The sequence below is a fragment of the Bufo bufo genome, chromosome 1, assembly GCF_905171765.1.
Source record: "Bufo bufo chromosome 1, aBufBuf1.1, whole genome shotgun sequence".
Lineage (NCBI taxonomy): Eukaryota > Metazoa > Chordata > Amphibia > Anura > Bufonidae > Bufo > Bufo bufo.
This window is the reverse complement of record NC_053389.1, coordinates 754,885,217-754,911,402: the sequence shown is the minus strand read 5'-3', so window position 1 is coordinate 754,911,402 and position 26,186 is coordinate 754,885,217. Positions and strand designations below refer to the sequence as shown.

Here is a 26,186-nt window from a genome sequence, read left to right as displayed (position 1 = left end):
CTCCAGAATTCTTATTACACGGGGAATGCAGGTAGTCACTTAAACAGACATGTCGTAGTTTTATTCCGGCCACCTCTCGGCATGTTTGCCGTGCTGTCGCTAGAACTATAGTCAATGGGGCCGCAGCGGACCTCCAGCGGCACGCGTGCACTAGCGGCAGCACGGATCCGGCAGGCTGTTCACCCGCCAAAACAGCCTGCCGATGAAGGCTGCCGCTAATGTGAAGGTAGCCTTAGGCTACTTTCACATTAGCGTTTTCAATTCCGCTATTGAGATCCATCATAGGATCTCAATAGCAGAAGAAAATGCTTCAGTTTTGTCCCCATTCATTGTCAATAGAGGAAAAAAATGGAACGAAACGCACCAAAATGTATTCCGTTCCGTTTGGTTGCATCCCCATTGCGACACAATAGGACCTGTTCTATCATTTGCGGAATGGCCACCGCTGGGACCCACACCTATTTCGAGAACGGAGCCCTGCAAGTGAAGGAGGGTGCACTGAGCATGCGCAGCCGCTCTCCATACATTTTCTATGGGGCCGGCGAAAATAGCCAAGCGCTGGCTCAGCTATTTCCGTCTGCCCCATAGAAATGAATGGGAGCGGAGGCCGCGCATGCACGGTACGCTACCATTCACTTCTATGGAGAGCCAGCTTGGTGGTGGCCGGACCGGAGTCCTCCAGACATCACATTGCGGGGCTCCGTTCTTGATATAGGTGCGGGTCCCAGAGGTGGGACCCACACCTATAAGACAATGGGGGCATATCCTAGTGATATGCCCCCATTGTCTATGATGAGACAACCCCTTTAACTCTCCCAACCTTCCCATCTATGCTGATGTTTATTTTAAAGGGGAGGTCCCATCTCTCTCTACAGGATAAGGGACACGCGTGTTGGGTTGGTCACTGGGGCCCCTGCAGATCACTAGAATGAGGGCTCTTGTTCCCCCATTCAAATGAGGTGGCAAACATACATGCTTGTCTGCTGCTCCATTCAACCCTATGAGGGTGCCGGAGATGGTGGAATATATGCTCATTCCTTATTTCATTTCGTGTCAGGGCTGATTCACACGACCGCACTCAGTCCAGGAAACACAGGGCGTGTGTTGGCCGGATCTCTTGGACTGGCCACGGCTTCCCTGACCCGAACTGACTGTATCAAAGTGATTTATGATGGTCCGTTCCTATCAGATTGCAGGTCTATTGTGCTGTGCTCATGTCCTGTTAGTAAAGTACAATAGAGCCACGATCATATAGGAACTGGCTATAATAAATCGCTGTGATGCAGTCAGGTCAGGGGAGCTGTGGTCGACACATGGACTGTTTGTCCCAGACCGAGCGTGGTTCGAATTAGCCCTTAGAATGCAAGATATTGGGACAGGTTTACGAATGACTCCTAATGTACAGTTGCAAGAAAAAGTATGTGAACCCTTTGGAATGATATGGATTTCTGCACAAATTGGTCATAAAATGTGATCTGATCTTCATCTAAGTCACAACAATAGACAATCACAGTCTGCTTAAACTAATAACACACAAAGAATTAAATGTTACCATGTTTTTATTGAACACACCATGTAAACATTCACAGTGTAGGTGGAAAAAGTATGTGAACCCTTGGATTTAATAACTGGTTGAACCTCCTTTGGCAGCAATAACTTCAACCAAACGTTTCCTGTAGTTGCAGATCAGACGTGCACAACGGTCAGGAGTAATTCTTAACCATTCCTCTTTACAGAACTGTTTCAGTTCAGCAATATTCTTGGGATGTCTGGTGTGAATCGCTTTCTTGAGGTCATGCCACAGCATCTCAATCGGGTTGAGGTCAGGACTCTGACTGGGCCACTCCAGAAGGAGTATTTTCTTCTGTTTAAGCCATTCTGTTGTTGATTTACTTCTATGCTTTGGGTCGTTGTCCTGTTGCAACACCCATCTTCTGTTGAGCTTCAGCTGGTGGACAGATTGCCTTAAGTTCTCCTGCAAAATGTCTTGATAAACTTGGGAATTTATTTTTCCTTCGATGATAGCAATCCGTCCAGGCCCTGACGCAGCAAAGCAGCCCCAAACCATGATGCCCCCACCACCATACTTCACAGTTGGGATGAGGTTTTGATGTTGGTGTGCTGTGCCTCTTTTTCTCCACACATAGTGTTGTGTGTTTCTTCCAAACAACTCAACTTTGGTTTCATCTGTCCACAGAATATTTTGCCAGTACTGCTGTGGAACATCCAGGTGCTCTTGTGTAAACTGTAAACGTGCAGCAATGTTTTTTTTGGACAGCAGTGGCTTCCTCTGTGGTATCCTCCCATGAAATCCATTCTTGTTTAGTGTTTTACGTATCGTAGATTCACTAACAGGGATGTTAGCATATGCCAGAGACTTTTTTAAGTCTTCAGCTGACACTCTAGGATTCTTCTTCACCTCATTGAGCAGTCTGTGCTGTGCTCTTGCAGTCCTCTTTACAGGACGGACACTCCTAGGGAGAGTAGCAGCAGTGCTGAACTTTCTCCATTTATAGACAATTTGTCTTACCGTGGACTGAGACAGGATGCAGTGAGAAGATGCACCAGCCTATCACAGTGGCTTAAAGGGTAGACACTTTTCCTGACACTATTCCATACGCCAGCCCCAATTGGTATAAGGATTCCTCCATAACATTAGACTGTTAGCTGTTCAGGGCATTTTCAGTGGGGCCTCCTGATTCTACCCGATCATTTGAAATTCAACCCCCAATCCAGGGTGTCCGGCAGCAGCTCTCTCCTCTTTCCATAGACCCTCGGTCGGGAGGGATGGATGCACAGAAGGGACCCCTCGATAATGATTGTGATGACCACTGTATACAGACAGGGGAACAATTGTAGTGACTTATCAGACTGTTGTCATTTCTCTCTTACCTGCCCAGGTCCCGTGATGTTTCCATTCCCTCGCAAAAGGAGAAGGAAAGAGGACGTATCTCCCACTGAACCAGTAGCCCCCCCACCAATATTATTTCCTGATATCTGTATTTTCTTGGTGGAGCGAAAAATGGGGGCTGCACGAAGAGGCTTCCTCACATCACTGGCACAGAAGAGAGGGTTTAGTGTGGCACAGGATTACAGGTATAATGCAACAGACCTTCAGAATGGCACAACAGGGAATGGTGGTGGCTGCAGGCGGAACGGATTGTATAATTCATCTAGAGCCGTGTGAAGGGAAACTAAAGCGGTAGTGACAGAAAAATTATACTAACACCTCTGCTTATTGGGGAAGGGGGCAGTGGATATATACCACCCATACAGCAACCCCAATTCCCCCCAGTATCCTCACTCTACTAGATGGATTTGTTGGGATTTTTCTATATATTATATAATTATAACATTTATAACTCTAGACCTAGAGGCGATGAAGGTATACACTTGAAGTCTGTGTGGGCTACTGAGCATGATCTGGAGTGGAGGATCGACTTGTGGCAGCATTTTGAGGAACCTTAAAGGGGTTTTCTCACGTCAGTAAATGCTATTTATCATGCAGAAAATTTATACAAAGCAATTACTAACGTATTGGTATTGTCCATATTGCCTCCTTTGCTGGCTAGATTCATTTTTTCATCACATTACACGCTGCTCGTTTCCATGGTTACGACCACCCTGTAATCCAGCAGTGGTGGTCGTGCTTGCACACTATAGAAAAAAGCATCAGCCTTTCTGGTGGTTGGGACTGCTGGAGTGCGCTTAGGCCAGCACTTTTTTCTACAGTCTGCAAGCACAACCACTGCTACTTGATTACAGGGTGGTCTTAAAGGGAACCTGTCACCTGGATTTTGGGTATAGAGCTGAGGACATGGGTTGCTAGATGGCCGCTAGCACATCCACAATATCCAGTCCCCATAGCTCTGTGCTTTTATTCTGTAAAAAAAACGATTTGATACATATGCAAATTAACATAAGTCATTTCTTACTTGTGTGACCAGAGAAGAGTCATATTTTCAAGCTATGACTCATCTCAGGTTAATTTGCATATGTATCAAATAGTTTTTTATACACAATAAAAGCACACAGAGCTATGGGGACTGGGTATTGCGGATGTGCTAGCGGCCATCTAGCAACCCATGTCCTCAGCTCTATACCCCAAATCCAGGTGACGGGTTCCCTTTAACCCCTGGAAACGAGCAGTGTATAATGCAATGGGAAAATGAATTAAGCCAGCAAAGAAGGCAATATGGACAATAATATATTAGTAAGTGCCTTGTATTAACTTCCTCTACATGATAAATGTTACTTGCTGAAGTGAGAGGACCCCTAAGAGGACTGTATGCTCTCTTCTTATGAGTCTTAGAAAACACTTCCCAATCAATTGGAACACCTTTCTCTACAATTGGGTGTTACTATTCCTTTTGTGAGGAGTGTGTTGGAATGGACAATGTTGTGTCCTAAGGAAGTTTGCTAGTAATGGGATTTGTGAATATGTCCATCTGATGATTCCTGCATGGTGTACTTATTGCAGCGGCACTGTGACGCATGTAGTGTCAGAACAGAATACTTTCACGGACGTCCTCAGCTGGATGGAAAGGAAAACTGGGAAGCCAGTGCAGAGTGCTGAAGATCAAGGGTCACCACATATCTTGGACATCAGCTGGTTCACAGAGAGCATGAGTTCAGGAAAACCTGTGCCAGTGGAGGCCAGACACCGTCTAGGGGTAAGGGTTTTTATTTTTGGATTTTTTTTGTTTTGTACATAGCTTTATGCAGAAGACCTAGGACAGGGATCAGCATCCTCTGGCACTCCAGCTGTTCTGAAACTACAATTCCCAGCATGCTCCATTCACTTCCATGGGACTTACAAGAACAGCCAAGAAAGTGTGCATGCTGGGAGTTGTAGTTTAACAGCAGCTGGAGTGCCGAAGGTTGCTGATCCCTGACCTGGGATGTAATAGGCAGTGACCAGAAGCTTAAAAGCAGTCCTATGTCTTGTCAACACGTGCAGAGAGCTATGTGCACATCATACCGCTGCTCCACTGAAGAATGCCTGTTTGTCACCCCTCTCTCCTGATTCCCCCACGAGTGTTTCGCATTGCTGAATATGCATTTTTATTTCAATAGGGAGTCGGGGATTAAGCCTCTGTCAGCAGCTTATCTCCCAGGGATGCAAACAAAACTCAACTTGCCCAAACCTTGTGCCACATATCCCAACGTCTGCAGTCCCTTGTCCTCATGCTTATAGGGCCCTGTTCACATCTCGTACCTTTTGGCGCATGTGCAGGAATAGCTTATGTGCATATGCCAAAGGGTCCATAGGCTCCCATGTGCCCAGCATATCCCCAAAAAAATGTGTTGGCATACCTTTAGTTTTACTGTATAGGAAATCATAGTCTGCTGTGCCGTCCCATACAGTGGAACACTGTAAAAAATATATATCACACATTTATTTTAATTTTTTTATGCAATAGCTAATGTATGCCAGTGTGTGCCTATATAGTGACAGCAGTTGCAGGTGTTGTAGAAATATAAATAGTAGAAATCCGCTCTCATCAGACTTTGTGTAAGGACAGGCAAATCTCTCAACCGCAGTCAAAGGTGTTTTCATGTTCAGTTCTGCTGAGCAACTGCCCCTCCTCCACAGTCTGCTCACCTGTTATTGTTTACTCACAAAAGGTGTAACAATAGAAAAGGGGCGGCCCGTCACCCGACCACTTCCTTCATGTAACAAGGATGCGATGACATAGGAAGACAAGACACCATCATTTAGAATAACCTAGCCAGCTAACAAACACATGTATCCTATAACCACTGGAGTGATGTTTATTTACAGGACAACGTCATTATCTCCAGCGGCTGATCAGGCGCACTAGAGACAACAAACCCACGTTCCTTTCATATATTGTTCTCTTAACAAATGCATCCACACCAAGCCAATAAATCCGCGTCTTGTGCGGGGGCCCTAGCCGGCGTCCATAGATCAGCCAACAAAACACTGCTCTGCTGAACACATCAGTCTCCCCCGGCCCACAGCCCAGTGCTTAGCACATGGACCATTCGCCGACGGAGACCTCTGTGCCCAGCAGCTGTGACAGGACATACACAGGAAGATATCCACTCCAATGGTTTACACTGACACTGAGAGACATGGTGACAATACACAATATATTAAATACACATCCTAATAATAAAATTTCCACAACACAGGTTTCTCTTTGTATACATTCAGGAATATTCTGATGAAAGCAAAAAAATTAGATGTGACCAAACCCTTGTCAGCCATAATTAACTTTTACGCCATATGTATGGCCAGCTTAAAGGGATATTCCAGTTTCAGCAAGTCATTTCTTGCTTCATAAGGTTATAAAATTTCCAATATATTTTCTGAATCAGAATTTCAAAGATCTCTGCTTGCTTTCGTTTGATGGGCTTCTTCATTGTTTACTTCCAGTGGATCTGCGCTGGTCATGTGGTGAATAACCAGGTGCACAACTCTTTACTGTACAGTTATAAGAGTACGGCCAGCCAGAGCGGGTGGCGCCCACTTGCTGCCAGCAGCGCCGTCTGGCTGTAACCTCAGAGCTGTGTAATGAGTCGGGCACCTGTGTGTTCATCATATGGAAGAAAGCAATAAGACTGGGGCTACATGGTTACGAGCATCACATGAGCAAAAACCGCCCTGTTACCTGAATGAAGTCGCAACTTGAAGTTGCTGTGACCCCAAAATTGCAAAAAATCCAGCAGTGTTGGAGTGTGTTTTGCAGGTAGCCCCAGCTTAAAGGTTTTTATTGAACGTCCACGTACGGATCTCGAAAACCGTGAGGAATTGCTAAAAAAGTAAATTGAGAAAATGTAAATACCTTTTATATGTGGGCACTGGTAATCTAAGCTTCTGAAAATGTGACAACCCAAACTCCTTTTGTGTATAGACTTTAGTGTAACATCTTGTCACAGCTTGTTTGATAGGTTTTTAGCCACACATTTTCAACCATTTCTGTGGTCAGGCCCTTCCTGGGTGCTTTGATTTACAGGACTAGGCAGTGGCAAATAAGCAAGTGAGAGGCTGGCCACAGAAAGGAGTAAAGCTTGGGTGCAACAAGAGCAAGGTTGACACCCTGATTGCACCAAGGCCAAAATGTGCATATTAAGAAAGTATCATAACTCGGGAACAGAGCCTCGGATAAACAAAAGAAAAACGGGGTTTTAATCGGGTTAACCACAGCTATGTCTGTATGCAAACAGTTGGATAGGGAGGTCGCTGGAGACAGATTCCCTTTAACCACTTAACTGTTCTGCCTGAGCTGGAGGGAGGGCTGTTTTAGCAGATTGGTAGCAACATAGAATCATGGGCCTGGTCTTGTTTAAAAGCTAGCATTCCAGGCTTTCATACATAACTAACATGACAGCATTAGCCCAAGCTAAACAGGAGATATCACTGTTAGAAATTGAGTCAGAAATAATCGCAGATAAAACCTACTATCCCCTGCAGTCACTGTATCCCGGTTTCTAGCAGTGATACCTTCTAATGTACTGAAGATAATGCTGGGGGGGGGGCCGTGGCTGGCCAAGCATGTGAGCGGCTGTGCACGCATTGAGCTCCTGCGATATCCCGGCCATTTATCCAGATTTTTAACAACTAAACAACCTGAACGAGTGCTTACCCTGCTGAGCCCCTAGCTGAGAACAAGCGGGTACTTCTGGCCCCAGAATATTGGCGGAGATTCGCTGTTATGACGAGGAGAAAGGACGGGAGAGGAGCTGACAAGGAGTCACAAGATGGCGCCGGCTCCATCACACCGCACCGGCGACCCCTATCAGTATGAAACTGCCCAGAGATGAGGGTGAGCCCAGAGTACTGGAACAAGGCATGGACTCTGAATGTGAGGGGGCAGAGGCTGTAGCTGGGAAGCATCGGTCCTCTGTCTCTAAAAAATATGAAGTCCTACAGCCAAATGAGGCTGATACTGAATCGGAGGCCCAAGAATCTGAGTCTGAGGAGCCCACACTTAAAGATGTCATGCATGCAATCACTAAGTGTGGAAAATCGCTGAAAGCACTGACTATGCAAGTCGGGGCAATAAAAGAGGATGTCTCTATAGTCCGCCAGGATTTTAGAAAGCTAGCTGAGCGAATGACTGCCCTGGAAGAGAGAATGGGAGATGTGGAGGATCATATCTTACCCCTCAAGAGAAATAACGCAGCACATGAGAGCAAGCTGGAATTACTTGCGTCCAAACAAGATGATCTTGAGAACCGTCTTAGAAGGAACAATGTAAGACTGGTGGGAGTACCAGAAAAGGTGGAAGGGAATAACCCCACAGAATTCTTTTGAGTCCTGGATAAAAGACAAGTTTGGCGCTGGGACTCTAACGCCACTTTTTGCGCTCGAACGTGCCCATAGGGTACCTACCTGACCATTACCTCCGGGTGCTCCTCCAAGACCTGTGCTTATGAAGGTACTTCATTACAGAGATCGTGATATTATCCTTAGAAAGGCCAGAGATTTGCCAGAACTTTCCTTTAATGGCCACAAGGTGTCACTATTTCCTGACTACTCCATAGAAGTGCAGAAAAAAAAGAGCAAAGTTTCTAGAAGTGAAACGTCGCTTGAGGGAATATGGAGTCTCCTATTCGATGATGTACCCAGCGAAACTCAGGATAGTTGCCCTGGGATCCACCAGCTTCTTTGAGGATCCAAAGGAAGCTTCAAGATGGCTCGACAGACAACTACGCGAAGATAGGCAGCCTCCAGATTGAAGCGGCACCGACAGATCTGTTTGCAAGTATATGGGTCCTAATTAGAGCCATTGTGTTCCTGGGGGTGTGCATGTATTGAAGCTAAATTAGGTACTATATATGTTATGCTTTCTAAGTGCTTATCAAAGCGTACTTTATATTTATAATAGGCAATTGGGGTACTACACTGTTTTATTATATGTATACAAGCTGTAATTAATAACCGGGAGAGCAGCAGGAGGATGTGCTGCACACGTTCCAAGTAGGATTAATAGTACAGTTTTTGTTGTGCGTTGCTCTTGTTTTTCTTTTGACTGCTAGTGGCCGGTTGCCGCCTCCCGACATTCTGGGAGACTAGCTATCTAGCTACTGGCCTTGCTGACAGGTGGTTCGGTTTGGATCCCGAGGACCCCTAGCGGGGTGTATTTTGTCGGGGCTGTCAAAGTCCAGCGCTTCTACATTTTCAGTTTAACTGTTATTAGCCTGCTTAAGGCTCAGTATTCGGGGTTACTAGGGGATACTATCACATGATCTGTAGGTATGGGGAAGAGGTCTACACAGGAAATTAATAGCTGTGATGATAACTAACTATTGGTCACTAGTACTCCCCCAATGGGGGAAGGGTGTAGCTTCATATATTTCAACCTTAGACGACCATGACTAAGCCAACATGTTTCTTAAGCTGGAACATCAGAGGAATTTAGGAGGTTAATAAAAGAAAGGCTATAATGGAAACTCTGAACCTTTACCAGCCCCTGATATGCTGTCTGCAGGAAACGCATTTAACGTCCTACCAGACCCAATTACGTAAGCCTCAGTGGGCTAGTCGCTGCCTTCACGCCACTTACTCCACCTATGCACGGGAAGTTGGCATACTCATTCATAAGAATATAGCTTTTCAACGTATATCTGATAAGATAGATGATAATGGGTGTTATGTCTGCATATATGGCACAATTCACAACACTCCCTGCGCTATAGTTGGGGTATATATACCACCTCCGTACTCACCAGGGACCATTAGGAAAGTGCTGTCATTTCTTGCTGATATACCCACTGTTCCAACGATAATTATGGGGGATTTTAACAATGTGATAAATCCGACATTAGACAAGATGGGCAATTCCACTCATTCAATATCCGAGGAGACTACATCATTTGGTAGGCTTCTGAGTCAAGCTTCTCTGTTAGATTATTGGAGGCTGAGGAATCCATGTACCAAACAATACCTCTGTTATTCCAGTACTTATGAATCGTTATCTAGAATAGATCTTATTCTGGGAAATGTTTAACTGGGCCACCTCATTGAGGATATACAATACTTACCTAGACGATTATCTGATCATTCCCCAGTTTTAGCAACTGTTAATTTTCTTCCCCCAACACTGGCTAGAGGAAAATTATGGAAATTCAACCTGTTTTGGCTTTCTATTCTACCTGACCTGTCGGGAGTAGGAGAAAGGTTGAGGGAGTTTTTTCAGTATAACCTACCTACAGCATCCAGGTTAATAGTGTGGGATAACATGAAGGCATACTTGAGGGCTGCTCATAGCGGAAGTTAATGCGAAGCGTAATGAAACTAGAATAACCGTACAGAGCTAGTGGTGGGGGTGGAAAAGGCAGAGTATGTGGAGCACCCTTCTCTGGAGAACGCATCAAAATGGAAGGAAACGCAGCAAGTTCTTAATGAACGCTTGCTACGCAATGCACAGAATAAACCCCTTTTTTAAAAGCAGTCGTATTATGAGGAGGGGGAGAGAACAGGGAGGTTATTGGCACTTAAGGCTAAGGCCCAACATCCATCAGCATACATTCCTGCTCTACGTAATTCAGCCGGGGTAATGTGCACAGCAACAGATCAGAGCCTAGAAGTGATGCATGAGTTTTATTCCTCATTATATAAATCAAAGATAGATGTCACAGATGCAGAGATTAAAAGGTTTCTGGATAGACTGCAACTCCCTTCACTATCCGAGGAGCAGCGAACCTCCTTAGACGCCCCTATAACCATAAAGGAAATGGAAGACGCCCTGGGAACTATGTCAAATAATAAGGCACCGGGTGGTGATGGGTTGCCGGTTGAAATATATAGGACTTATGCTTCTACACTTTTGCCTCAAATGTTAGAGGTTTATAAGGAAGCGCAAAGACTGGGTACACTACCTGGGTCTATGAATGAAGCTATTATTGTGGTCATACCCAAACCTGGAAAAGACAGCATGGAGGCAGAATCATATAGGCCCGTATCTTTGCTACAGGTAAATGTTCAAATTCTAGCTAAAATATTGGCAAATAGATTAAGCTTAGTGATGACCTCACTTATACATACTGATCAGGCAGGATTCATGTCTAATATGTCAACAGCTGTAAATATTAGGAGGTTATTCCTCAATATCCAGGGATATCCTTGATGCGGCCAAAGCATTTGACAGCGTGGAGTGGCAATATTTATGGCTAGTATTCTAGAGAATGGGTATAGGACCAGTATTTGTTCAATGGACACAGTTAATGTATAATTCCCCCACAGCAAGAATTCAATTAAATGGTAGACTTTAAACTGTTTAAAGGAACCAGGCAGGGATGTCCTCTGTCCCTGTTACTGTTTGCAATGGCGATAAAGCCCCTAGCACAACGCTTAGGCCCCTTTCACACGGGCGAGTATTCCGCGCGGATGCGATGCGTGAGGTGAACGCATTGCACCCGCACTGAATACCGACCCATTCATTTCTATGGGGCTGTTCACATGAGCGGTGATTCACGCATCACTTGTGCGTTGCGTGAAAATCGCAGCATGCTCTATATTCACTCAACGCAGGCCCCATAGAAGTGAATAGGGCTGCGTGAAAATCGCAAGCAAGTGCGGATGCGGTGCGATTTTCACGCACGGTTGCTAGGAGACGATCGGGATGGAGACCCGATCATTATTATTTTCCCTTATAACATGGTTATAAGGGAAAATAATAGCATTCTGAATACAGAATGCATACTAAAACAGCGCTGGAGGGGTTAAAAAAATAAATAAATAATTTAACTCACCTTAGTCCACTTGATCAAGGCCCGGCATCTCCTTCTGTCTCCTTTACTGAACAGGACCTGTGGTGAGCATTAATTATAGGTCAAGGACCTTTGATGACGTCACTCCGGTCATCACATGATCCATCACATGATCTTTTACCATGATGATGGATCATGTGATGACCGGAGTGACGTCACCAAAGGTCCTGTTCCTGTAATTAAAGGGACACTGACAGGCCCAATTAGCATATTTAGGCATATATATGACAGTACAGGTCTTATAAAGTCTATTAGAATCATCTAAGTATCCCCCCTGTCCACCTTATAAATACCGAAATATTAAGTTTTATAACCTGCTTGTCCGGTCACCAATCTGCCCAAGGGGCGGCGTTTCATCTGAAAATGCGCCCAGCCAGCCGCTCCCAACTGCCGTCTGAAGCCCCGCCCAGCTCATCAATATTCACTTCGCTGGGCGGCGGCTATAACTCTCCCGACTCAAGATTCTGCGCACAGCCCATTCGATCCTCTGGGCACGTCCTCCGTCCAATCTTCAGCGCATGCGCCCGGCCGGGGTCGCATCGCGCTTGCGTACAGAGCGCTGCAGCCCCTGCTTTATGCGCATGCGCCGGGCACTTGAGTCGGGAGAGTTGTAGCCGCTGCCCAGCGAAGTGAATATTGATGAGCTGGGCGGGGCTTCAGACGGCAGTTGGGAGCGGCTGGCTGGGCGCATTTTCAGATGAAATGCCGCCCCTTGGGCAGATTTGTGACCGGACAAGCAGGTTATAAAACCTAATATTTCGGTATTTATAAGGTGGACAGGGGGGATACTTAGATGATTTTAATAGACTTTATAAGACCTGTACTGACATATATATGCCTAAATATGCTAATTGGGCCTGTCAGTGTCCCTTTAATGCTCACCACAGGTCCTATTCAACAAAGGAGACAGAAGGAGATGCCGGGCCGCGATCAAGTGGATTAAGGTAAGTTAAATTATTTTTTAATTTTTTTTTTTTAACCCCTCCAGCGCTAGTTTACTATGCATTCTGTATTCAGAATGCTATTATTTTCCCTTATAACCATGTTATAAGGGAAAATAATACAATCTACAGAACACCGATCCCAAGCCTGAACTTCTGTGAAGAAGTTCGGGTTTGGGTACCAAACATGTGTGATTTTTCTCACACGAGTGCAAAACGCATTACAATGTTTTGCACTCGCGCAAAAAAATCACGGGTGTTCCCGTAACGCACCCGCACATTTTCCCGCAACGCCCGTGTGAAAGAGGCCTTAAGGGAGGAGGTGGCAGTGAAGGGACTTGGGTATGGATCACTAACGGAAAAGGTAGCGCTATATGCTGAAGACCTTCTCCTGTGTTTGGACAACTGGAGTTCTTCTCTTCCAGAAGCCATAAACATTATCTACTCAAAATGATTTTCATGCCCCAACTTCTCTATATGTTACATAATGCCCCACATTGGATTCCCCTCCGATTTTTCTATACTGTGAACGCTATATTCAGAGACCGAATTTGGAAAAAGGGAATACCGCGTATAAAACTGACTACTTTGTGTAGACCTAAAACCCAAGGAGGTTTGAGTGTCCCAGACCCATGGATCTACTATCTGGCGGCTCAGCTGCAGCATATCAGGGGCTGGGGGGGTGGATGAAGGCCTTAACACATCTGGCAGGATTGTACAATACTGGGCCGATAATAAAAATCTATTGTCTGCTATAGAGGATGGTACATTTCTGGAAATTGGGAAACATGTTGGCTTACTCAACACTATACACAGGGTGTGGTGGAAGGCAGTGCTCCCACTAGGCGGCGCAGGCGCGTGACGTCAGTGAGTGAGCGCCGCCCCCCCCCCCCCCCCCCCCCCCCCCCGCACTGCCTGCTATTACCGGAGCTAAGACCTAGACTCGAGTATAAGACGAGGGGGCTTTTTGAGCACAAAAATATGTGCCAAAAAACTTGTCTTATACTCGAGTATATACGGTAATCTAGAGGTTCTAGTTTGTTCAGGTCTTATTTATTCTACTACACTAGGTGTGTGGATGTATGGTTGAATGTGTTAAGTGTATTGGCTCTGAGAAGACAGAAGCTACACATAATGAAGAAATACGATGTGACCAAATAACTCTTCCGATTCTTGACCGTCGACATGGACTCTAGCTGTGCCGCAGATCTGGGAGGGAGGGGGGGCGGATTTGGTACTATTTGTATCTGGGTTTTTGTTTTTGTTTTAAAAAAAAAAACTAAATAAAAACTGATTTAAAAAAAAAATAATAATGCTGTGATTTTTGCCAGCTTTCAAACAATACAAAGCCCATATCTAGCTGCTACCAAACCAGAGATGTGAGCAACTAAAGCAGCCACCCCCTTCAGTCAGGAGGGGGAGCAGTTGTATTGCTGACAGCCTGCAGTAGGATAGTAAAAAATATATATGTGACATTATCAGTGTACTGACCCACTTAATAAAATTATTTTTATCACACAGTGAATGCCATAAATAAATCCACAAAATTTTAAAATTGCTTTTTTTTAAATCTTTGTCCCTAAAAATAAAATACGTTATTTACTACACTATATATACTACAAAATGGTTCCTAAAAATTCTACAACTCATCCCGCAAAATAAAAAGTAGAATAAAAAAAATTTAAAAGTTATGACTGCTGGAATACAGGCTAAAATTGTCACTAAGGTGTTAAAAATGCAATTGTGTCCCCTAAGTTGTACGCCAACAAGATTTACTGCAGACACATATTAAAAATCTACAATAAAGTTACATTTTTGGGAGTGTTTTTCCAATTTTAATGTGATTGTGAGGAGGATAAACTAATTTGTGTAAAATGACATGTGTATATAACTTTTTGTAATAAAACCTAAAAATTTATTGTAAATTGTCAACCTTTACTAAGTTTGGTAAAGCCAAAGACGTGTAATGTATTCATGTTTGTAGCTCTAAAATGAATCTCTCCACTCCCAATTTTATCTTTTTGTTAAATTGCAGGTTTTAGGATCTCAGGTTTCCAAAGACAAGGATGCACTTTCTACCGTAGCACCGTATGCCTGCCAACGGCGAACACCATTAATCCATCATAATTCAGAGATTACAGTAAGCCACTGTTGTGTGTGGGTTTCACCGAAGGCTGGAGGTGCCTTCACACTTGGCAGATTTAGTTGCAGAATTTTCAGAGACTGAAAATCGGTTCAATTCATTTGATTGGGGTTGTTGTGGCAGCGAGCACATGGATTTCTAAAAGTCCCATTTAGGTGAATGGAACGGATTATCAAAATCTGCCATGTGTGAAGCAGATCTTCCTCCACCCGATGGGCATTTTCCTATAACGTGCTGTATGTCTTGTACATGTTTAATGGGATTTTCCAGCAGCTAACATATGAAAAAATGCCTAGGTTATACCAAACATTTTATTGCTGAGTCTGACCACCATTACAACCAGCAGTTGCCAGTAAAAGTTTCTGTGGCTCCCAATTGCTGCTGTGGAGCCAAGCAAAAATAGGAAGACGCTTACAATTCTTCTATACAAGTTTATGGTGAATTATGGGAAACGCAAGAAAATGTCACCTGTTTCTGTCACTCTTCCTAGACTTTTATGAAATGTGAGTCCAGAGCAGCAACAAGGGGCACAGGACAACTTGTCTGCAGTTTAGTGAGGGCTCCATTGCTCAGACTACCACCTATCAGAATTTAGTAGTATACATGTGGATATTTTATAGGTGTTTTGTTGCTGTGGAGTATATGTAGCAAGGCTGGTGTATTGCTCCTGTATATATGTGTGTGTGTTGCAAGACAAATTGCAGTAACAAAAGCACTGCAATTAGCTATGCTCTAATTTTGGATGTTGATTTTCTTGCCAAAAGATCAAACCAAAAGTATGTGGGTCACATCCAGTCTTGTCTATGCTTTGAGTGCAGTAAAAAGGTTGTCCCCCATCGCTGATGTGCCATTGCTTCCCAAGCCCCCTGCCATTGTCTGTATCCTGGCCTACTGCGATTACTTTTCAGTACTTATATCTGTCTGCTGGAGCGGTGACCTCAGTGGTGTCCACTACAGCCAGTGATTACTTGTAATGAGCAGAGTGGCAGGGGATTGGTATGCTTCAGTCACATAATACAGACTACTTTAGTTCCTATATTCTGTTTGGAGAGCTAGCATAGAGAGCTTTATTTTTTTTTTTTTTTTTTTTTCTCCCCCAGTGCGGTTCTTCTCCATCATCCAAATTTATCATAAAAGGCTTAAAGTGACTGTCATACAGAAATAAAAATGTTGGATTAATACAAACCAGCATAAAATCCTCACTGATTCCCAGAATTAAGAAGTTGTGGCCTCCTTACCTAGTACTACAGCCCTCTTGCTGTAGTCATATGAGGTCTCTGTGATCAGTATGCTGTCACTTAGTATTGTGGTAAAGCCCTTTTAAAGGGGTTGTCCGGGTTCAGAGCTGAACCCGGAGATACCCATAATTTCACCCAGGCAGCCCCCCTGACATGAGCATCGGAGCAGTAAATGCTCCGATGCTCTCCCCTGCGCAGGGCAAGCGCTCTTTTATTTACTATAACGCACTGCCAGGCGGAGGCTTCCGCCCAGCAGTGTGTTTGGTGATGTCACCGGCTCTGATGGGCAGGCTTTAGCGCTGCCCTAGCTGTTTTACAGGATAGGGTTGCGCTAAAGCTCGCCCATCAGTGTCGGTGACGTTACCGGGCTCACTGCTGGGCGGAAGCCTCCGCCTGGCAGCCCGAAGGAAAGCCCCGTTCGTCGCCGGAACTCCACAAAATGCCTTTGCTCTGGGCGATTCAGCGCAGGGCAAAGGAGAGCATCGGAGCATGAACTGCTTTGATGCACTTGTCAGGGGGCTGCCTGGGTGAAACTCATGGGTATGTCCAGGTTCAGCTCTGAACCCGGACAACCCCTTTACCATTTCCTTTTTTCAGTTGTTTTTCAGTTACTTGTATGGACATGTTCACACCAGCAATCCTAAAGTAAAAGTTAGGAGATCGGTCAGGGAGAATTCATGGTTGGTATTGGAGATGAAGGAAACATTTATAGTATACTTCTTATGATTGCACAGCCTTGCCCATTATTTGCATATGTGTGAGTAAAGGTCCCGTTACGCAAGAAGACAGAGCAGCAGGTTGTCAGGAACGAAGTGTTCCTCCCTGACAATTGTTTGCTCATCCGCACAGGAGAGCGCTGCATTTACATGCCACTATATCCTCCACAATATGGGGAAGGGCGATCACTAATGCCATCGATCTTCCCCATACTGACTTGCTTTTTGGCAGAAGATTGTGTTTACACAGCACAATCTGCTGGCGGTAAACGATAATTTTTGTGTCTGCACAAACGATCGAGTTACCCGATGAATGAGTGTTTCCCTCGTTCATCGGGTAATCGGCAGTACATTAACACTGGTCGATAATTGCGAATGTTAGCGATTTTATCTTTGGGATTCTTGGCCTGTCTAGATGGGACAATTGAGAAGCGTTCCTTCCCAGCAATTGCCTGCTTGTTAGTGGAGGAGACTACTGTTTTTACATGTAGCGGTCTCCTCCACAGTATGGGGAGGAGAGATCTCTGATGCCATCCCTTATTCCCATACAGACTCGTTGTTTGCCAGCGGCAGAGGCTGTCTAGTGTAAGAAGGTACAAGGAATCATCGTGGATGATAGGTACGTGTCACCGAGATTCCTGGCCTCGGTGGAGTAAGAGCCGGTTTTTATGTGTCAGCAGCAGTGACACCTTGGTACTTAGTATGGCTGTAATAGCTGATCCGGGACGGCTCTTACTGGGAGTAGTCAAAGTGCTGGGTGGGTGACTATTCCCCACGTTCCAGGCCGGGTTTTGCCAGGCATATAAAAGCAGCCAGCACTGCCAGGTGTAGAGGATTACCTCCGCCTGACAGTGGAGCTCAGGAGGTCTGTGTGCTGGGATCTGGGGCCTGTGCTGGGCTGGAGAGCAGAGACCCGTGTGTCAGGGGAACAGGCCGCCTAAAGCCTGTATTTGAACTTTCTGAGGCAGAACTGCCACCAAGGAGATTTTTGTTTTATTAACTTGCCATTGGGTGTGAAGTAACACCAACACTGCAAAAGTGACGTTTTGTTTTTGGCATCATGTGTGAATAAACACTGAATAAACACTGAAGTTTGAATTACGAACTTGTATTTTGCCTCTGTACTGTGCCCGCTTATCCTAACTACCACAGCGAATCCCTACACTAGACACAATGATCTGCTTCTGACAAATGACGATTTAGGTGACCACACAAATGATCATATTACTCGGGTAATCAGCAGCACCTTTACACCGTTAGATGATTTTTTTTTTTCCTATGGACACTTGTTGGTGATTATCTGGCTGAGAATCTGCCTGTGTAAAGCGGACATAAGCCTCTGTGTACATTGCATCAGCGCCCTAAATTTTGTGGATAAGCCACGAAAAGCTCCAATTTTATCAGATGTGTCCTCAGTCGGGCTGGAATGAGTCTGCATACCTTTTATTCCAATGTATAGGAAATCACAACAGACTGCACTCCTATACAGCGTGCCACCACAAAAAAAAGTATTGTTCATGGTATACATTTCTCACCCATATACATTGGGGGACACAGGAACAGTGGGTATAGCTATGTCCTCTAGGAGGCGTTGACACTAGTAAAAGCTGTTAGCTCCTCCCCTGGCAGCTATACCCCCTCCAGCCTGAAGAGACGCTGCTGCTTCCTCCCCCCCCACAAGAAGACAAGGTGGACCAGGGCAGCCTCGCTCCCCTGCATCCCGCCAGCAGAAGGGTCACCCATCCAAGCCCCTCTTCCAGCGTCCTGCCACTACGGTGCCAGTAGCTGAAGGGGTGACCCTGCTGGAGAAGAGTAAGGGTGAAGATGGCGGCAGGATAGATAAGTGATGCCTGCTCCCGGCCTTCGACCCCCCCCCCCCCCCCAGAGGAGGCACTCTCCGGTCTCCTGCGTGACTCGACCGGCGGGGGGTGAATTTGTTAGACATGTGCCACTGCAGTACTTGATCCCCGGGGTGGCAAAGGTGCAGAAGAATACATTCGGGCTGGGAGGGGGCGGGACTATCGGGCGCTCGGTCCGGGCATAGACTGCGGACTTTATAAAAGTGACACAAGCTCCCGCTTACAGGACGGGCAGCGCTCCACAGGGGTCACACATCTATGCAGCCAGATGAGCGCGCTGTGGGGGTTACAGATCGGCGCACACTGCAGAGGCTGAGCGGTAGATTGCGGGACCTGAGGGGGTGGGGCCTTCTCTTCCCGCCACAGCGTTCAGGATCCTCCTTCTGGGACTGCGGACTTCGCTCCTGACTTTGGTAGGAACTGTTGTCTCCTCTCCTCGGGTCCCTGTACCCTCTCCAGCCTCAGTTGTGTCCTTTCCTGAATTTCCATTATGTCTGACCCCACGGGCGCTCATCCTAAGCTGCCAATAGCTGTCCATTATGCCTGCTCCATGTGTCAGGCAAAATTCCCTTGCGGGCAACCAGATTCTGTCTGCACTGCTTGTCAGGCGCCCAGGCAAGGGGCCCCCCTTCAGCCCGTACTGCTGCCTTCCCCCTTTGGCATCTGAGTTGCCAGATTGGGCCAGAACCCTCTCTCAGGCGGTGGAAAACCTTGCTACAATCTTCCAATCCACACTTTCTATAGTGGGTCGCTTGGTTGAGAATCCACCACCAGCGCAGGCTGCACCTCCCTCGGATGCACCCTCCAGGGCTTCTTGCTCGGGTGATCCCCCCCCCCCCCCCCTTCCTTCCAGGTCACTGCTGTGCGCTGACTGATTCACTAGAGGGTAATCACATAAGCATCCCAGAGAAGACCACGTTTCTTCCTCTGACGCATCTCCCTCTCCACCTTGTGTACAATCTCTCAGATTTTTCTTCTCCTGGGGACGTGCCATCCGAAGGAGAGGTAGAGAATTCTGATTTGGACATGGATACGGAGCAGCCTTCAAAGTTGGCCTTCACTGTAGATAGCCTCATTGCTGCCATCCGTGACACCTTCCAGGTGCAGGACGATTCTCCCCCCACTGACCAACAGGGGGTATCCTTTTTCCTTTCGGCCGTGTATATCCCGGATGCATACCTCCACGTCCCCATCAGCGCTTCCTGAGGTTTGAAATTGGAGACTATCATTACCAGTTTGTCGCCCTCCCGTTCGGACTGGCGACTGCGCCTTGGGTCTTCACAAAAATTCTGGCCTTTCTTCTAGCCCTGTTCCGTTCCAGATGCCTTATCTGGATGACATCGTCATCAAGGTCTCCTCCTTCGCTCAGACGGCGAGCAGCGTACAGTTCACGCTGGAAGCCCTTGCAAGTTTCGGGTGGCTGGTCAATCTGCAGAAGTCATCCCTGACTCCCTCCAGACAACTCTTCTTTCTGGGTATGCTTCTGGACACGGAAGCGGCACAAGTTCGCCTTCCTCCGGACAAGCGGCTGGCCTTACATCGCTCAGTGAGGGTGCTTCTCGACTGTAGCCTTCCGTCCATTCGCGTCTGCATGAGGATGTTAGGGAAGATGGTTGCCTGTTTCGAGGCTATTCCCTTTGCCCAGTTCCACTCTCGCATCTTCCAGAGAGAGATTCTGTCCTCCTGGGACAAATCGTCCGAGAGTCTGGACTATCCGCCTCTCTTCAAGTGAGGTCATCCCTTTGTTGGTTGCTGTCGGTTCCAGTTCTGTTAAGGTCCTTCCTTCCAATATCATGGACAGTTGTTACCACCGACTCCTGTCTGCAAGGTTGGGGAGGAGTATTCCCTCCCAGGACAGTCCAAGGCACATGGTATCGGTCGGAGTCCAAGCTTCCGATCAATGTCCTGGAACTCATGGCGATTCTTTTATCCCTTCAACACTGGACCCACCTCCTGAAGGGTCGCCTGGTCAGAGTCCAGTCGGACAACTCCACGGCGGTGGCGTACATCAACCACCAGGGGGGAACACGCAGTTTCACCGTGATGTCGGAATCTGCCAAAATCTTAATTTCAGCAATCTACATCCCGGGTGTGGAGAACTGGACTGCGGACTTCCTAAGCAGGATGACAATAGATTCTGGCGAGTGGTCCCTCCACCCGGAGTTATTCGAGGCGATCTGTCTGCGTTTGGGTCGCCTCGACGTGGACTTGAGGGCCTCAAGACTCAATCGGAAGCTTCCCACCTTCCTATCCCGAGCAAGAGATCTGGAAGCTTGCGGCGTGGACGCCCTGATCTGCCCTTGGCAGGGGTTCTCCCTCCTTTACGTGTTTTCCCCCCCTTCCCCCTCCTACCCAGGGTTCTACGGAAAATCAGGGCGAAGGGCATTCGACGATCCTCGCCGCCCTGGATTGGCCCATCGCGCGTGGTACGCCGACCTCTTTCTCCTCCTAGGAGACGTCCCTTGGTCACTACTACTCGGACTACCTTCTTTCGCAGGGACCGGTCTTCCATCAGCATTTAAGGTCTCTTCGTTTGACAGCGTGGCCATTGAAACTGCCTTTCTAACGCAAAGAGGTTTTTCGGGGTCCAGGATCTATTACAGGACCTGGAGGTCCTTCCTGGGGTTCTGTGAAAGCCAAAACATTCCTCCACTTCATTTTTCTCTCCCCACGGTCCTGTCCTTTCTATAATCAGGGTTGGACCTTGGTCTGGCCCTTAGTTCTTTGAAGGGTCAGGTGTCGGCGCTTTCCATCCTTTTCCAGTGTCCTCTGGCCCCCCTGGGGCCTGTAAGGAGCTTTCTTTAGGGAGTGGCACATACGGTTCCTCCGTATCGTCCTCCTTTACTGCCTTGGGATCTGAATTTAGTCCTCTCAGTGCTACAGGCTTCCCCTTTTGAGCCCTTGCAGGAGATTTCTCTCCGACTCCTGTCCTGAAAGGTAGTTTTCCTTGTAGGTATCACTTTCATCAGACGGGTGTCTGAGTTGGTGGCGCTCTCTTGCAGAGAACCCTTCCTGGTTATTCATAAGGACAAAGTGGTTCTCTGGCCCGTTCCTCCTTTTCTTCCGAAGGTGGTCACTGACTTCCATATCAACGAGGAAATTGTCCTTCCCTCACTGTGTCCCTCTCCTTAACACCCTAAGGAAAAGGAGGTACACCATTTTGATGTTGTCAGCTCTGAAGATCTATTTAGCAGCCTCCCTTTTTGTCATTCCGGAGGGTCCTCGCAAGGGATTGGCAGCCTCCAAGGTGGCAATCACACGTTGGATTTGGGCTGCAATTGCGCAGGGTTCCGCCCTTAGGTGTCACGACTCGCTTTACCAGAGCGGTGGGCGCATCTTGGGCTCGGAGGAATCACACTTAGGCGGCAGTTGTGTAAGGCGGCTACTTGGTCCTCCTTACACACATTCACAAAATTTTACCAGGTGCATACTTATGCATCGGTGGACGCTGCCTTGGGCTGCATGGTCTTGCAGGCGGCAGTTTCTTAGATGCCTGCAGGGATGCTTTCTTCCATGGGTCTGTAGTTTTTTTTTTTTTTCTCCCTGTGGACTGCTTTTGGACGTCCCACGGTTCCTGTGTCCTCCAATGAATATGGGCGAGAAAATAAGATTTCTGTAAAACTTACCAGTAAAATCTTTCTTGCTCTTCATTGGGGGACACGGCACCCACCCAGTATTGTTGTTGCAGTTGCTGGTTAGAACCCCATTGGGTCCTTTGGCATGGTTGGTGTTCCACATTTTTATTCTTTTGGTTAGCTTGCTTCTCCTACTGCTTGTGCACAAACTGAAGCTCTCTCTCCAGGCTGGAGGGGGTATAGCTGCCGGGGGAGGAGCTAACAGCTTTTACTAGTGTCAACGCCTCCTAGAGGACATAGCTATACCCACGGTCTCTGTGTCCCCCAATGAAGAGCGAGAGAGAGATTTTACTGGTAAGTTTTATAAAAATCTAATTAAAAAAAAAAATTGGAATGGGCATTGTATGCCTTTACAGTGTAACACACCAGAGACACTATCAGAAAATCATGCTGAAATATAACTCTCTGAAGAGGTACAGAGTAGGGATGTCCCGATACCAGTATCGGTACCGATACCGGGCATTTGCACGAGTACATGTACTCGTGCAAATGTCCCCGATACCACTGCCGATACCTGTGCGCCGCTTCTATGTGTCCGTCTGCGGCCCCTGCACCTCGCACAGCTAACCGCTTCACAGGCAGTGTAATAGGAGCCTAGAGTGGAAGCTAGGCCCGCCCCTCCCCCCCCTCCAACCAATCGGAGGCAACCAGCACTGACTCACAGCACAGGGAGCGTAGTGCAGGGACTCAGAGAATCGCCTGACAGTTTATTAGTTAAAAGAATCCAATGAGTCACAGACTGTGTCACAGAGTCCCTGCCAGGCTTCCTGCTCTGCGGCTCCCTGTAAGTCCGTCCGGGGGAGGGGGGGCATTATTAGTATAGCATGTAGTGGAGCTGTGTGTGTACAGGGTGCATGTAGCAGAGCAGGAAGTCTGGGGTGAGACAGTCTCTGACTCATTCAATTCGTTTTACATTGTAATTACATCAGTCTGCTCCACTGCATTCACTGCAGCAGAGCTGTGTTTGCCAGGAGCGAGTCCCTCCAAAGGTGATAGTGTCTGTCTTCTATGGCCCTGGTCCTTCCCTTCCCTGCCTGCAAGCTGCACATTGATCTCTAAAAGCAGGCATTAGGGCAAGAAGAAATATACATTACTGTAGGATGGCCACAAGACTATTATACTGAGGAGGGGCTTCAAAAATTGTTGTCCTGACTCCTTACAGTAACGTCTCCTTGTGGCTGCCCCCATACAGTATAACGTCTCCTTGTGGCTGCCCCCATACAGTGTAACGTCTCCTTGTGGCTGCCCCCATACAGTATAACGTCTCCTTGTGGCTGCCCCCATACAGTGTAACGTCTCCTTGTGGCTGCCCCCATACAGTATAACGTCTCCTTGTGGCTGCCCCCATACAGTGTAACGTCTCCTTGTGACTGCCCCCATACAGTGTAACGTCTCCTTGTGGCTGCCCCCATACAGTGTAACGTCTCCTTGTGACTGCCCCCATACAGTGTAACGTCTCCTTGTGACTGCCCCCATACAGTGTAACGTCTCCTTGTGGCTGCCCCCATACAGTATAACGTCTCCTTGTGGCTGCCCCCATACAGTATAACGTCTCCTTGTGGCTGCCCCCATACAGTATAACGTCTCCTTGTGGCTGCCCCCATACAGTATAACTTCTCCTTGTGGCTGCCCCCCATACAGTATAACGTCTCCTTGGAATGTTATAGTTCTGTTTTTGGGCCTTTTGGTTGGTCAGTGGTCAGAAAATACGTGTGTGTGTATTTTATTGTTAAAATTAGTATCGGTAATTGGTATCGGTGAGTACTTAAATAAAAGTATCAGTACTCGTACTCAGTCTTAAAAAAATTGTATCGGGACATCCCTAGTACAGAGCCCCAGTCGCACTAAGTTTTACAGCCAGACTCGGACGACTCCTAAACTGGAAAAATTAGGAGCCGAATAAAATTTTTAGTCTTCAGCTTTAAAGTACATATAATTATAATAAAATTTAAAAATAAAAAAAAAACTTGGAGGTGAAACGCAGGTCACAGTAGTGAACCACCTCTGCATACAGCATACTGCCTGCTAGCACTACGAAACATACAGGAGATCACCGCACCACATACTTACATCTAGTGCCATCTCTTGTGATGTAGACCATCTCTTTCCTCATCTCTAGACTGCCACGACAAATTTGTCTCTGCAGAGTCTTACACAGATATGCTAGATTTCTCAATTTTTCCATCAACCTTCCCGCTTTTTCAACACAAACCATCCAAACAATGTCATCCTGCTGCCACTCCTAATTCTGTGCTCACCGGTGCCCCAAATACTGTACTGCTGAAAATAGTGACCCCCCCCCCCCCCCCCAGTAGAAATAATGTCCCTATAGTGCCTCCAGCAATTGTAATGCCCCCTAGAGTGCCCCCCAGTAATAATGTCCACTTAAATGCCTCCAGTAAAATCCCTAAGTTGTGCTCCCAGTAATAATGCCTGTATAGTGTGCCCAAAAATGTCCCCTAATGTCCCTGTAATAGACTCCTACAGTTTCTCCAGCATTAATATCCCTTATAGTTCCCCAGTATTAGTAATGTCTCCTATATTTCTCTCGATAGTAATGCCGCTGTACAAAAAATCCTGCTATAGTGCCCCAGTATTAAAATGCCCCGTAATGCCCCCTATAGTGCCTCGGTATTAATAATTCCCTGAGTGCCCCCAATAATGCTGCCAGTTATGTTCCCTACAGTGCCCCTCCAGTGGTATTTGTCAATACTAAAGTCTTTTTGCTATTTGCAATTTTTCAGTCGCATTGGCGACCATTTTGGTCTCCACCTGGAGCACTGGTCAAGTGAGTTGTGTGTGTGTGTGTGTGTGTAAACGTGATTTCCCGTTATGTCCTCTGACAGGATCGCACAGCATTTTAATAATTTAAAATCCTGTGTGTCCCTGAAAAGACCTGAAATCTACTGAATTATTTTCACATAATGCCATCAGTGTAAGGCTACTTTCACACCTGCGTTAGGTGCGGATCCGTCTGGTATCTGCACAGACGGATCCGCACCTATAAATGCAAACGATGGTATCCGTTCAGTACGGATCTGTCTGCATTACTATGTCAAAAAAAGTCTAAGTGTAAGTCAAACGGTAAGTCAATCCGTCCTGACTTTACATTGAAAGTCAATGGGGGACAGATCCGTTTACAATTACACCAATATTGTGTCAATGTAAATGGATCCGTCCCCATTGTAAGTAAGGACGGATCCGTTTGGCTCCACGCTGCAAGCAGCGTTTTGGTGTTCGCCCCCAGAGCGGAATGGAGGCAGAACAGAGCCAAACTGATGCATTCTGAATGGATCCGCATCCATTCAGAATGCATTGAGGCTAAACTGATCCGTTTGGGGCCGCTTGTGAGAGCCTTGAAACGGATCTCACAGGCGGACACAGAAACGGCAGTGTCAAAGTAGCCTAATTCAGTAGATGCTGGTCTAGCAGAAACACACAGCATTATAAATCATTGTCAGAGGAGCAGAGGTCAGAATGGGAAATCATGTCTAAAGGGGTTGTCTTATCATGGACAATGGGGGCATATCGCTAGGATATGCCCCCAATGCTGGGACCCACACCTATATCGAGGACTCCAGTCCGGCCACCACCAAGCCGGCTCCCTATAGAAGTGAATGGGAGCGTACTGCGCATGCGTGGCTCCCGCTCCAATTCATTTGTATGGGGCCGGCGGAAAAAGCCGAGCCAGCGCTCGGCTATTTTCTCTGGCCCTATAGAAAATGAATGGAGGGCGGCTGCGCATGTGCAGTGCGCCCTCCTTCACTTGCGGGGCTCCGTTCTCGATATAGGTGTGGGTCCCAGCGGTGGGACCTGCTAGCGATATGCCCCCATTGTCCATAATGAGACAACCTCTTTAAATGTGCAGCATTTCTCTCATTGAACTCGCTAGTCTGGCCTAATTGTCTTATC

General features: G+C 46.8%; 1 protein-coding gene across 5 annotated transcripts in view; it reads left to right on the top strand.

Moving 5' to 3' along the window:
• Positions 1 to 26,186, top strand: part of LOC120986140 (DNA-directed DNA/RNA polymerase mu-like) — a 61,692-nt gene that overhangs the window by 4,282 nt on the left and 31,224 nt on the right. For all 5 annotated transcript variants that reach the window (XM_040414513.1, XM_040414516.1, XM_040414511.1 and 2 more), the window contains exons 3-5: positions 2,901 to 3,096; positions 4,481 to 4,673; positions 14,719 to 14,823. In XM_040414513.1, the coding sequence (XP_040270447.1) occupies positions 2,909 to 3,096; positions 4,481 to 4,673; positions 14,719 to 14,823 (486 nt within the window). In that variant the 5' untranslated portion in view covers positions 2,901 to 2,908. The remainder of the gene's footprint in view (positions 1 to 2,900; positions 3,097 to 4,480; positions 4,674 to 14,718; positions 14,824 to 26,186) is intronic.